This window comes from Salvelinus namaycush, unplaced genomic scaffold (assembly GCF_016432855.1).
Source record: "Salvelinus namaycush isolate Seneca unplaced genomic scaffold, SaNama_1.0 Scaffold26, whole genome shotgun sequence".
Taxonomy (NCBI): Eukaryota; Metazoa; Chordata; class Actinopteri; order Salmoniformes; family Salmonidae; genus Salvelinus; species Salvelinus namaycush.
This window is the reverse complement of record NW_024059452.1, coordinates 432,977-446,799: the sequence shown is the minus strand read 5'-3', so window position 1 is coordinate 446,799 and position 13,823 is coordinate 432,977. Positions and strand designations below refer to the sequence as shown.

At 41.4% G+C, this 13,823-nt stretch overlaps 1 protein-coding gene across 1 annotated transcript; it reads right to left on the bottom strand.

The window, feature by feature from the left end:
- Positions 1 to 427: 427 nt before the first annotated feature.
- On the bottom strand, positions 428 to 12,570 carry LOC120039209 (zinc finger protein OZF-like). Its single transcript, XM_038984699.1, has 2 exons — positions 12,472 to 12,570; positions 428 to 1,782 (listed from the first exon to the last, which is right to left on the bottom strand). The coding sequence occupies exons 1-2, from the start codon at positions 12,568 to 12,570 to the stop codon at positions 646 to 648; spliced, it is 1,236 nt and encodes a 411-aa protein (XP_038840627.1). The 3' UTR covers positions 428 to 645.
- Between the last annotated feature and the right edge of the window lie 1,253 nt (positions 12,571 to 13,823).

The following is a 13,823-nucleotide window of genomic DNA, read 5'->3' as shown; positions in this document are numbered from 1 at the left end:
AACTCATGCTGATTGGTTGGGCCTGGCTCCCAAGTGGGCCTATGCCCTCCAAAGTCCCACCCAAGCCTGAGCCCCTGCCCAGTCATGTGAAATCCATAGATTAGGGCCTCATTTATTTGACTGATATTTATTTGACTGATAATTGACTGATATCCTTATACGAACTGTAAATCTTTGAAATTGTTGCGTTTAGATTGTTGTTCAGTATAATACGACTTGTAGGACATATCAGATGTTAAGAATTACAATTCATATGTTATGTTACGCATTGCTATTCATACAATATGTTACGAACTTGTAATATGTATGATATGTTACTAATTCCAATTTGTTGTTGCTAACGTTAGCTAGGTTAGGGGTGAGGGGTTTAAGGTAGAGTTAAATGGGTTTAGGGGAAAGGTTAGCTAACATGCTAAGTAGTTGCATGCTAAGCTAACATGCTAACATAGCTAAAAATTAGTAAGAAGTTGCAAAGTTGCTAATTAGCGAAATTGCTAAAGTCCTCCTTGATGAGATTCAAACACGCAGCCTTTGGCTAGACGTCTATAGTCTATACATTGGTGTGTTAAGTTGCTATGGTGAGAGAAACTCACCCAAAAGTCAGAGCAGACATAAGCAGGCTTCTCTCATGCCTGTGTTCTCTGATTAACTTTTTTTCTCCCCTGTGTGTGTTCTCTTATGACCTTTTAGCTGAGTTGATGTTTTGAAGCATTTTACACAGTCAGAGCAGAAGTAAGGCTTCTCTCCTGTGTGTGTTCTCTGATGACCTTTTAGCTCAGCGTATCTTTCAAAACGTTTTCCACAGTCAGAGCAGGAGTAAGGCTTCTCTCCTGTGTGTATACGTTCATGTATTTTTAAGTGGGAAAGTTGAGAGAAACTAGTTCCACAGTCAGGGCAGAAGAAAGGCTTCTCTCCTGTGTGTGTTCTCTGATGAACTTTTAGCCCATTTGACGTTTTAAAACTTTTTCCACAGTCAGGGCAGAAGAAAGGCTTCTCTCCTGTGTGTGTTCTCTGATGAACTTTTAGATGACTTGATGTTGTGAAGCATTTTCCACAGTCAGAGCAGACGTAAGGCTTCTCTAATGTGTGTATACGTTCATGTATTTTTAAGTGGGAAAGTTGAGAGAAACTAGTTCCACAGTCAGGGCAGACGTAAGGCTTCTCTCCTGTGTGTATACGTTGGTGTCCTTTTAAGGTGCCCAGAAGAGAGAAACTCGCCCCACAGTCAGGGCAGACGTAAGGCTTCTCTCCTGTGTGTGTTCTCTGATGACCTTTTAGCTCAGCGTATCTTTTAAAACGTTTTCCACAGTCAGAGCAGGAGTAAGGCTTCTCTCCTGTGTGTATACGTTCATGTGTTTTTAAGTGGGAAAGTTGAGAGAAACTAGTTCCACAGTCAGGGCAGAAGAAAGGCTTCTCTCCTGTGTGTGTTCTCTGATGAACTTTTAGCCCATTTGACGTTTTAAAACTTTTTCCACAGTCAGGGCAGAAGAAAGGCTTCTCTCCTGTGTGTGTTCTCTGATGAACTTTTAGATGACTTGATGTTGTGAAGCATTTTCCACAGTCAGAGCAGACGTAAGGCTTCTCTCCTGTGTGTGTTCTCTGATGAACTTTTAGCTCTTTTGATGTTTTAAAACATTTTCCACAGTCAGAGCAGGAGTAAGGCTTCTCTCCTGTGTGTATACGTTGGTGTGTTTTTAAGTTTTCCAGACTAGAGAAACTCGCCCCACAGTCAGAGCAGGAGTAAGGCTTCTCTCCTGTGTGTATTTTTAGGTGTATTTTTAGCTTTGATAGAAATGGGAAAATGTCTTCACAATGTGGGCAGTGATGAGACCTCTTAGCTCTCTGATCTTCCTGCTGTTGCTCTCTGGATGTAGAGAATGTCTCAACATGGTGTCCTGTGTGAACATCAGAAGAACCATTCAGTTGGTGTGATATACATGTCAATCAAATGTAGTTTATGAAGCCCTTTTTACATCAGTAGTTGTCACAAAGTGCTTAACAGAAACCCAACCTAAAATCCCCAAAGAGCAAGCAATGCAGATGTAGAAGCACAGTGGCCACAAAAAACTCCCTAGAAAGCAGGAACCTAGGAAGAAACCGAGAGAGGAACCAGGCTCAGAGCGGTGACCAATCGTCTTCTAGCCATACCAGTTGACAGGTAGCCTAGTGGTTAGAGCAACCGAAGAGTTGCAAGATTGAATCCCTGAGCTGACAAGGTAAAAATCTGTTGTTCTTCCCCTGAATAAGGCAGTTAACCCACTGTCTCTAGGCCATCATTGAAAATAAGAGTTTGTTCCTAACTGACTTGCCTAGTTAACCTGTTTGGGTGCATGTCCAAACGCTAGTGGGACACCTACGACAACATCCGGTGAAATTGGAGAGCGCGAAATTCAAAATACAAAAATCGTAATATTCAACATTCATGAAAATACAAGTGTCTTACATCATTTAAAAGCTTCTTGTTAATCCAACTGCGTTGTCAGATTTCAAAAAGGCTTTACGGAGAAAGCATACCATGCGATTATCTGAGGACAGCGCCCCACATCAAAATACTTTTTAAACCAGCACAGGTGTCACAAAATCACAGACAGCAATTAAATAAATTACTTACCTTTGAAGATCTTCCTCTGATTGCAATCCCAAGGGTCCCAGCTACACAACGAATGGTCGTTTTGTTCGATAAAGTCCTTCATTATATCCCAAAAATGTCAGTTTAGATGGCGCGTTTGATTCAGTAATTCACTCATTCAACATGCACACAAACCAATCCAAAAAGTGACCGGTAAAGTTCGTCCAAACAAGTCAAACAATGTTTCCAATTAATCCTCAGGTATTCTAATATCTAAATAAACAATAATATTTAAGACGGAGAATAGTGTGTTTAATAGCTAAGATAAATAATGAAGAGCGCACTCTCGATGCGCGCAACATGACTACTTTTCTAATGGGGGACACCTTGGAAAAACTACAAATACCTGAAACCCATTCTAAAGACTGGTGATATCTAGTGGAAGCCATAGGAACTGCAATCTGGGTCCTATCTATTTGTATATCCCATAGGCAAGCACTGAAAAAACCTGTGACCTCAAAATAAACATTTTCCTCAGGTTTTCACCTGCCATATCAGTTCTGTTATACTCAGACATTATTTTAACAGTTTTAGAAACTTCAGAGTGTTTTCTATCCAATGCTATCAAGTATATGCATCTCCTAGCTTTTGGGCAGTTTACAGGCAGTTTACTTTCGGCATGTCAGTCATCTGAAATTCCGGACAATAACCAGTATGCTAAGAAAGTTAAAAAAAGGTTAAAAAAATAAATTAAAATAAATACACTACCATTAGTGGTGAAATAAATGAATAAATTCTAAAGATTGGGGTCACTTACAAATGTCCTTGTTTTTGAAAGAAAAGCACATTTTTTGTCCATTCAAATAATGTCAAATTGATCAGAAATACAGTGTAGACATTGTTAATGTTGTAAATGACTATTGTAGCTGGAAATGGCTAAAGATCTCGTACAACGCTGTGTACTACTCCCTTCACAGAACAGCGCAAACTGGCTCTACCCAGAATAGTGTCTAGAAGGCCAGCATCCCGGAGTCACCTCTTCACAGTTGACTTTGAGACTGTTGTTTTGCGTGTACTATTTAATTAAGCTGCCAGTTGAGGACTTGTGAGACGTCTGTTTCTCAAACTAGACACTAATGTACGTGTCCTCTTGCCCAGTTGTGCACCGGGGCCTCCCACTCCTCTTACTATTCTGGTTAAAGCCAGTTTGCGCTGGTTAAATTAAAAAATATATATATTCTCATCAATCTACAAACAATACCCCATAATGGCATCACAATACCCCATAATGACTGAAATATGACATTTACATAAGTATTCAGACCCTTTACACAATAGTTAGTTGAAGCACCTTTGAGTCTTTTTGGGTATGAAGCTACAAGCTTGAAACACTTGTTTTTGGGGAGTTTCTCCCATTCTTCTCTGCAGATCCTCTCAAGCTCTGCCAGACTGGATGGGGAGCGTCTCTGCAAAGCTATTTCCAGGTCTCTCCAGAGATGTTTGATCGGGTTCAAGTCCGGGCTCTGGCTGCGCCACTCAATGACATTCAGAGACTTGTACCGAAGCCACTCCTACGTTGTATTGGCTGTGTGCTTAGGGTCATTGTCCTGTTGGAAGGTGAACCTTCAGTAGGTTTTCATCAAGGATCTCTCTATACTTTGCTACGTTCATCTGTCCCTTGATCCTGACTAGTCACCTAGTCCCTGCCGCTGAAAAACATCCCCACAGCAAGCTGCTGCCACCACCATCCTTCACCGTAGGGATGGTGCCAGGTTAGTTCCAGACATGACGCTTGGCATTCAGGCCAAAGAGTTCAATCTTGGTTTCATCAGACCAGAGAATCTTGTTTCTCATGGTCAGAGTCCTTTAGGTGCCTTTTGACAAATTCCAAGCGGACTGTCATGTGCCTTTTACTAGGCAGTGGCTTCCGTCTGGGCACTCTACCATAAAGTCATTATTAGTGGAGACCTGCAGAGATGGTTTTCCTTCTGGAAGATTCTCTCATCTCCATAGAGGAACTCTGGAGCTCTGTCAGAGTGACCATCGGGTTCTTGGTTACCTCCCTGACCAAGGCCCTTCTCCCCCGATTGCTCAGTTTGGCCGGGTGGCCAGCTCTAGGAAGAGTCTTGGTGGTTCCAAACTTCTTCCATTGTAGAATGATGGAGGCCTCTGTGTTCTTGGGGACCTTTAATGCTGCAGAAATGTTTTGGTACCGGTCCCCAGATCTGTGCCGACACAATCCTGTCACGGAGCTCTACGGACAAATCCTTCCACCTCATGACTTGGTTTTTACTCTGACATGAACTGTCAACTGTGGGACCTTAAATAGACAGGTGTGTGCCTGTCCAAATCATATCCAATCAATTGAATTTACCACAGGTGGACTCCAAGTTGTAGAAACATCTCAAGGATCATCTCATAGCAATTGGTCTGGAAACTTACGTAAATAAGCAATTCTTATCATTTTTTTTTTTTTTTACATTTGCAAGAATTTCTAAAAACCTGTTTTGGCTTTGTCATTATGGGGTATTGTGTGTAGATTGACGAGGAAAAACATGTAATCCATTTTAGAATAAGGCTGTAATGTACCAAAATGGGAAAAATGGGAAGGGGTCTGACAGTGCCCACGGAAAGTATTCAGAACCCTTGACTTTTTCCACATTTTGTTTTGTTACAGCCTTATTCTAATATTAAATAAAAAAATATCCTCAGCAATCTACACACAATACCCCATAATGACAAAGCGAAAACAAGTTTAGAAATTTTTGCAAATGTATTTAAAAAAAAAAACAAGAGACTCAAAATTGAGTTCAGATGCATCCTGTTTCCATTGATCATCCTTGAGATGTTTCTACAACTTGATATATAAAACATATTAAATATACACTACTGTTCAAACGTTTGGGGTCACTTAGAAATGTCCTTGTTTTGAAAGAAAAGCACATTGTTTGTCCATTAAAATAACATCAAATGGATCAGAAATACAGTGAAGACATTGTTATTGTTGTAAATGACTATTGTAGCTGGAAACGGCAGATATTTTATGGAATATCTACATAGGCGTACAGAGGCCCATTATCAGCAACCATCACTCCTGTGATCCAAAGGCATGTTGTGTTAGCTAATCCAAGTTTATCATTTTAAAAGGCTAATTGATCATTACAAAACCCTTTTGCAATTATGTTAGCACAGCTGAAAACTGTGGTGCTGATTAAAGAAGCAATAAAACTGGCCCTTGCTACTCTGCCTAGAAGGCCAGCATGCCGGAGTCGCCTCTTCACTGTTGACGTTGAGACTGGTGTTAAGTGACCCCAAACTTTTGAATTGAGCTCAGGTGCATCCTGTTTCCATTGATCATCCTTGAGGTGTTTCTACAACTTGATATATAAAATTATTAAATATATATGTATCAGATATAAATCATCAGGATGTGGTAGTCTACTGGTTATGTTCAACACTTCTCCAATCATTGTTGAGATCTGATATTCTGTGCAGCGCAAAACGAGACGTAGGCCTATATCATATTTCTCAAATCCTTTTCAGGCTAAATTCCAGCTGAACATGGAGAGGACAGTTATGCCTAACTACAGTTGTGGCCAAAAGTTTTGAGAATGACACAAATATTAATTTCCACCAAGTTTGCTGCTTCAGTGTCTTTAGATATTTTTGTCAGATGTTACTATGGAAAACTGAAGTATAATTACAAGTGTAAAAGGCTTTAATTGACAATTACATGAATCTGATGCAAAGAGTCAATATTTGCAGTGTTGACCCTTCTTTTTCAAGACATCTGCAATCCGCCCTGGCATGCTTTCAAATAACATCTGGGCCACATCCTGACTGATGGCAACCCATTCTTCCATAATCAATGCTTGGAGTTTGTCAGAATTTGTGGGTTTTGTTTGTCCAACCACCTCTTGAGGATTGACCACAAGGCCAGGGGAGTTTCCTGGCCATGGGCCCAAAATATCGATGTTTTGTTCCCCGAGCCACTTAGTTATCACTTTTGCCTTATGGCAAGGTGCTCCATCATGCTGGAAAAGGCATTGTTCGTCACCAAACTGTTCCTGGATGGTCGGGAGAAGTTGCTCTCGGAGGATGTGTTGGTACCATTCTTTATTCATGGCTGTGTTCTTAGGCAAAATTGTGAGTGAGCCCACTCCCTTGGCTGAGAAGCAACCCCACACATGAATGGTCTCAGGATGCTTTACTGTTGGCATGACACAGGACTGATGGTAGCGTTCACCTTGTCTTCTCCGGACAAGTTTTTTCCGGATGCCCCAAACAATCTGAAGGGGGATTCATCAGAGAAAATGACTTTACCCCAGTCCTCAGCAGTCCAATCCCTGTACCTTTTGCAGAATATCAGTCTGTCCCTGATGTTTTTCCTGGAGAGAAGTGGCTTCTTTGCTGTCCTTCTTGATACCAGGCCATCCTCCAAAAGTCTTTGCCTCACTGTGCGTGCAGATGCACTCACACCTGCCTGCTGCCATTCCTGAGCATGCTCTGTACTGGTGGTGCCCCGATCCCGCAGCTGAATCAACTTTAGGAGACGGTCCTGGCACTTGCAGGACTTTCTTGGGCGCCCTGAAGCCTTCTTCACAACAATTGAACCGCTCTCCTTGAAGTTCTTGATGATCCGATAAATGGTTGATTTAGGTGCAATCTTACTGGCGGCAATATCCTTGCCTGTGAAGCACTTTTTGTGCAAAGCAATGATGACGGTATGTGATTCCTTCCAGGTAACCATGGTTGACAGAGGAAGAACAATGATTCCAAGCACCACCCTCCTTTGAAGCTTCCAGTCTGTTATTCGAACTCAATCAGCATGACAGAGTGATCTCCAGCCTTGTCCTCGTCAACACTCACGAGAGAATCACTGACATGATGTCAGCTGGTCCTTTTGTGGCAGGGCTGAAACGCAGTGGAAATGTTTTTGGGGGATTCAGTTCATTTGCATGGCAAAGAGGAACTTTGCAATTAATTGCAATTCATCTGATCACTCCTTATAACATTCTGGAGTATATGCAAATTGCCATCACACAAACTGAGGCAGCAGACTCTGTGAAAATGTATATTTGTGTCATTCTCAAAACTTCTGGACACGACTGTACAATGAAAAAAATATAAACGCAACATGTAAAGTGTTGGTCCCATGTTTCATGAGCTGAAATAAAAAATCTCAGAAATTTTCCAATACACACAAAAAGCCTATTTCTCTCAAATTGTGTGCACAAATATGTTTACGTCCCTGTTAGTGAGCATTTCTCCTTCGCCAAGATAACCCATCCACCTGACAGGTGTGACAGCATAATCATTACACAGCTGCACCTTGTGCTGAGGACAATAAAAGGACACTTTAAAAATGTACAGTTTTGTTACACAACACAATGCCACAGATGTCTCAAGTTTTGAGGGAGCGTGCAATTGGCATGCTGACTGCAGGAATGTCGACCAGAGCTGTTGCCAGAGAATTATATTTATGTCTGTAATAAAGCCCTTTTGTGGGTAAAAACTCATTCTGATTGGCTGGACCTGGCTCCCCATTGGGTGGGTCTGGCTGCCAAGGACCTATGCCTTCCAAGGCCCACACATGGTTGCACCCCTGCCCAGTCACGTGAAATCTACAGGTTAGGGCCTAATTCATTTCAATTCACTGATGTCCTTATTATATATTTTTTTATTACATTGAATGTTTATTTAACTAGGCAAGTCAGTTAAGAACAAAATCTTATTTACAATGACGGCCTACCGGGGAACAGTGGGTTAACTGCATTGTTCAGGGGCAGAACGACAGATTTTTACCTTGTCAGCTCAGGGATTCGATCCAGCAACCTTTCGGTTACTGGCCCAACGCTCTAACCACTAGGCTACCTGCCGCCCCTTTTATGAACTGTAACTCAGAAAAATAGTTGAAATTGTTGCATGTTGTGTTTATATTTATGTACAATAAACATACAAGAAGCTGGTGATGAGCTACAAAAGGAAGTAAATAGCCCTATTAGACTGAAAGATGATGGAATTTCATCAAACTTATGAGCTCCCGAGTGGCGCAGCGGTCTAAGGCACTGCATCTCAGTGCTAGAGGCGTCACTACAGACACCCTGGTTAGATTCCAGGCTGTATCACAACCGGCCGTGATTGGGAGTCCCATAGGGCGGCGCACAGTTGGCCAAGTGTTGTCCGGGTTTGGCCGGTGTAGGCCGTCATTGTACATAATAATTTGTTCTTAACTGACTTGCCTAGTTAAATAAAGGTTAATAGTAATAATTGTGAGGCTCTCCATGAGCATTAGCTGCTACTTCACTCAATCCTGTTTTAAAAAGTCTCCCTGTGTCACATTCCTTGAGACCAACCAGAAATGTTTCCTTGGCCAAATATTCCCAGATTTTCATAAAAAACATGTTCTCTCGTTTCTGCATCACCAAATGTTGCGCGAGACAAAAGAGTAGGCTAGGTGAGCATCAATCACTAGTTGGGTGCAGCAGACTGCAGGGGTGTAGTGCTGCAAGAGTGATGAGCCGCCACAATGGTGTTTGTTTAGTAAAGGTAGATCAATGTCTTGGACGATCACCTACTGATTAATTAGTAGTCCACATAACCAAATATTATAGCATAACATTACTGTTACAACAAAAACAACACCTCATTTCTTACGAGATTTTAGAATGGTTTGCTGAATCGTCTCAAACTCAACAGCGCGCCATTAGGCAGAATGTGCTTAGATTAAAACAAAATACAGGAAGTCTATATAATTTAACACCATCTGCTCTAATTTGCTAACCAAACAGTAATTCAAGAATATTTAAATGCATATTCCCATGAAATTGATTGAGATCGAACAATTGGCATGCAGAAACAGCTTGGTCATTTCACTGGTAAAACGCAAAGAATTATAATTCAATATTGACAGTGATGATGTCATGGCCTAATTTGAAATGAGGTATGCCTAACTTGGTGATTGAGGGTATTAAACATTTTCAACGTTCTTGAGACAATGTGTGGGCAAAGGCAGGCGTTACAAGTTTTACAAAGTTTTGCCTCGCAGTGAAGTCTTGAGTTGTTCAGGGATGTGTGATGTCAGAATTACAGAATTCAACCTAGCAATAGACTGGGTCATAACTTATGGAGGTCTAATTTATGAAGATAACTTATAGAGAGAACCTGCTCTTACCATGACTAACAGTTGTTCTAATCTTCTCCTCCTCTTCTTCTTCATCTTTAATGTTGACATTCAGCTCCAGTGTTTGACTGCAGTCTTCCAGCTTCACTGATGCCATCTCTGAATCCTGCAGTGCAAACTGGGCTCCACTGTCACAATCAGGACCCAGTGACTGTAGGTTTCTACTAAGTGTGGAAGGAGAGAGGCAGGCTGGGTTTGTCCTCACTGTTGATGTTTCCGGCCTCAGACTTAATCTGAGTCGGCCTGTAGTAATAAAGACAAACGGACACTAAAGTTATTTTCTTGACAGTTCTGGCACTTTATTCTGTAAAAATATTTTCTCTCTTTTCTTGTTCAATTATCTCATTTCAGTAGATCAGGTAGCTAATCCTTGATAAAACATTCATTCACATTAGACACAAAGTACACATTTTAAATTGCACAACATAAGAGCACTTAATCTATAGTAGATTTCCTAAATTCACATAAGAGTCAAAAACCATTTAGTACAAGGTTGTAGTATGTTTCAGGCAGCACTATGTACTATTTTCCTGAATAACCTTGTCTTCACTGTATTATTTCACTCACAAAAACCAATTGTATTTCCCGTTCACACCATAGTAAGAATTATCAGGGATCGTACAATGGCAAGTCAAATTCAAGGATTTAAGTACTTTTTCAAGCACTAATATTTATTTACTTTAAGCCCCGTGTGAAAACCCTGAATTATAGATAAATATAGAAACAACTGAATGTGTCTGAATATTAGTACACATGTAAAGGACTGATAATCATTACATTCAGCTTCAAAACTGTAGAGCAACTGAAATGTTCTCTCTCTGATGAGGCACTACCTGTACTGAAGTCCGTTGATGCAGACCTCCTATGGTATCATGGCGGTCCGCAAACAAACATTTAAGGTCCATGTCTGTCTAATTCTGTACAAAGAAAATAAACCAATAAATCCTTATTAACTTCTACCACACCCTCCCCTTCCCCAAAAACCCTCCCACACCCCCAATAAACTTTATCAATAGATCCATTTCTGTGTTTGCAAACATTGGGGTCTATATCATGCTGAGATAATCCACCCCCAGGTTATGCAGCTTATCAAAAACCATACCGACAGTAACATCTGTTACCCCCAACAACTCTGCTGCAGTTTACAAGATAACTTTCAACCTGGTATTTCTGCTTTACACAAACCAAGTGTTGATAACCTTACCAATGAAAGCTATGAAGTATATTTTATTCAATATTAAAGTATCCTTTGTCACAGCGTATTTATGGGTGCAAGATTTCTGAACAGCCCTCGAAACCATGTCAGGACTAGTAGAAAGACCAGTTCTGACAGTAGGTCCTCTTACTACGGGACCAGCCATGGAAGCTCCATCAGTCTGACAGTAGGTCCTCTTACTACGGGACCAGCCATGGAAGCTCCATCAGTCTGACAGTAGGTCCTCTTACTACAGGACCAGCCATGGAAGCTCCATCAGTCTGACAGTAGGTCCTCTTACTACAGGACCAGCCATGGAAGCTCCATCAGTGTGACAGTAGGTCCTCTTACTACAGGACCAGCCACTTGGCACATATTTTCACTCAACAGCTACATGTCCCATTCTTTGGCATTTAAAAACACCGTGATGATTCTCCGTTGCTGCTCCAGTTTCAACTGTTCTGCCTGCGGCTATGGAAGCCTGACCTGTTCACCAGACGTGCTGTTTTCAACTCTCTAGAGACAGCAGGAGCGGTAGAGATACTCTGAATGATCGGCTATGAAAAGCCAACTGACATTTACTCCTGAGGTGCTGACCTGTTGCACCCTCGACAACCACTGTGATTATTATTATTTGACACTGCTTGTCATCTATGAACATTTGAACATCTTGGCCATGTTCTGTTATAATCTCCAGCCAGAAGAGGTCTGGCCACCCCTCATAGCCTGGTTCCTCTCATGGTTTCTTCCTAGGTTCTGGCCTTTCTAGAGAGGTTTTCCTAGCCACTGTGCTTCTACACCTTGCTGTTTGGGGTTTTAGGCTGGGTTTCTGTAAAGCACTTTGTGACATCAGCTGATGTAAGAAGGGCTTTATAAATAAATTTGATTGGTTGATTGATGAGGCTGGGTCAAATTCTCTGACATTGAAGCTAAGGAATCCTTTTCTGTACTTTTCCAGACAAAACCTTCTCAAACCTCAACAGCACCGATAAGCTTTCACTTCTTTAACCCTCTTTCCTACTGATCAACCTTTAGGCTTCAACCACTCTGTCTCCTTCACATGTTCTTTAACAATATCATCCATGGACATAGATATTGGGACCTCAGATTACTCCCTTCAATTTAGCATAAGCTCCAGGGTCATGGATTCTGAGCTTCGTCCCATTATGATTTTCCAATTGAATAATCTTCCCTTGCTGAACCTGACTAGCACATGATATTAACAATCTGCCATTTTAAAATGTTTTATTTCACCTTTATTTAACCAGGTAGGCTAGTTCAGAACAAGTTCTCATTTACACAGATGCAGCCCAATTTAACTTCACCTCTCCTTTTATGGCCTTGGTTAATCAGATAGGGTGTAAATGAGGCCCTGTGGTCTCCTCAAACACCATCCCAACTTTCCACTGTGACACATTATTACTCTAGCTCCCTACCTTGGGTCTCTTTAGAGTTTCTATACTACATGCACCACTGCTTCCAGTATCATTATCTCTGTTCTTCCACTACAGACCATTCACATACTAGGCCCTCATCCTCCCACTCCGTTTCATCAGAAATGTCCCCCACATTGATCGCATTCCAGCACAGCTGTTGCTTCTCAAACTCTCTCTCAATTTCCATTTTTTCAGGGGTCAAACTCATTCCATTGAGGGCCGAGTTTCCGCGCGCTTTATTTTTTTCCTTTCAATTAAAACCTAGAGAATCAGATGAGGGGAGTTCCTTTATAATTAGTGACCTTAATTCATTAATCAAGTACAAGGGTGGAGCGAAAACCCCCAGATACTTGGTCCTCCATGGAATGAGTTTGACACGTGCTCCGATTCATCCGCATTAATCGACGCCATTCCATGCAGTTGGCTTCTGTAAGAAATTGTAATAGATACTGGAAACTTGTTATAACAAAATTCTCATCACAAGCTATACTTGACACAACAGGCACCCATCCCCTCTCTTCCCCACACATGTTGTTCTCATCAGATAACAGCCACAGACCCACACACATACCCCTCCCCCATGAACAGGAATCTGTTAAAACAACCCCACACACACACTATGTTCAGGGTTGGGACTAAAAGACAAAGAACTGTGTTGGGAGCCAACGGAACGTCGACATCAGGCCGAACAAGACTACCTACGACCCGGAACGACCAATCGGAAGGCCAGACTACAAGATCAACCTACTTTACTTGTTGCATATATAATCAGCACAACATGTTTAGAGGCCTCTTCTCCGACGATTCCATAAGAATCAGACAGAAAGGGGCCGTGCTGCACGATTTGCCAGATATCTATACCTTGAATAAATTGCCTTAATTAAACCATAATCCACCTCGTCCTATGTCTCAACTTGATCTCCTGTCTCCAGTAAATGTTTTATCAACAAACTTGGTATGCAGAGGATGGTTCGTTAAAATCCTTTGAATTCGGTCCATAAAAAGTTGATCAGAGAGGAGACAAGTTGGAGAAAGATTCCAGAGGAGGGGTGACTTGTAATCAAGAGCATTTCGGTGGTTCAACTCGCCTCAGAATACTGATCAGAGAGCTCGACGAATAGAAGGTAAGCAGATCCTGTTTAATCGAAATCTGCATATTATATAGTCATTACCCAAATTAAGATCAGTGTTTCTGAAGTTGAGTATGGATTATTGTTAAATTTTATGTGAAAACTGTCAATAACCGAAGGCAAATGTGTGTAAAGATATCTGAGTAATAATAGGTCAAGTCTTGTTCAAATAGTCTGGCACTAGTCACATAGGTGTACAGTGAGGAATAAGCTTTATACGGATTCAAATAGTCGGGCCATAGTGGATAGTTGATCTGCTAGGGGTTACCGTGAGGAATCCATATTTTAAGAAATTCGATTCAAATAGTCG

Bases quoted from the DNA above. Each gene is read 5' to 3' on its own strand.
- LOC120039209 (XM_038984699.1), bottom strand. From the start codon at position 12,570: ATGGAAATTGAGAGAGAGTTTGAGAAGCAACAGCTGTGCTGGAATGCG. The intron at 1,783-12,471 runs GTATGTGAATGG...TTTCTATCAAAG, and splicing joins AGTGGGAGGATGAGGGCCTA to CTAAAAATACACCTAAAAAT.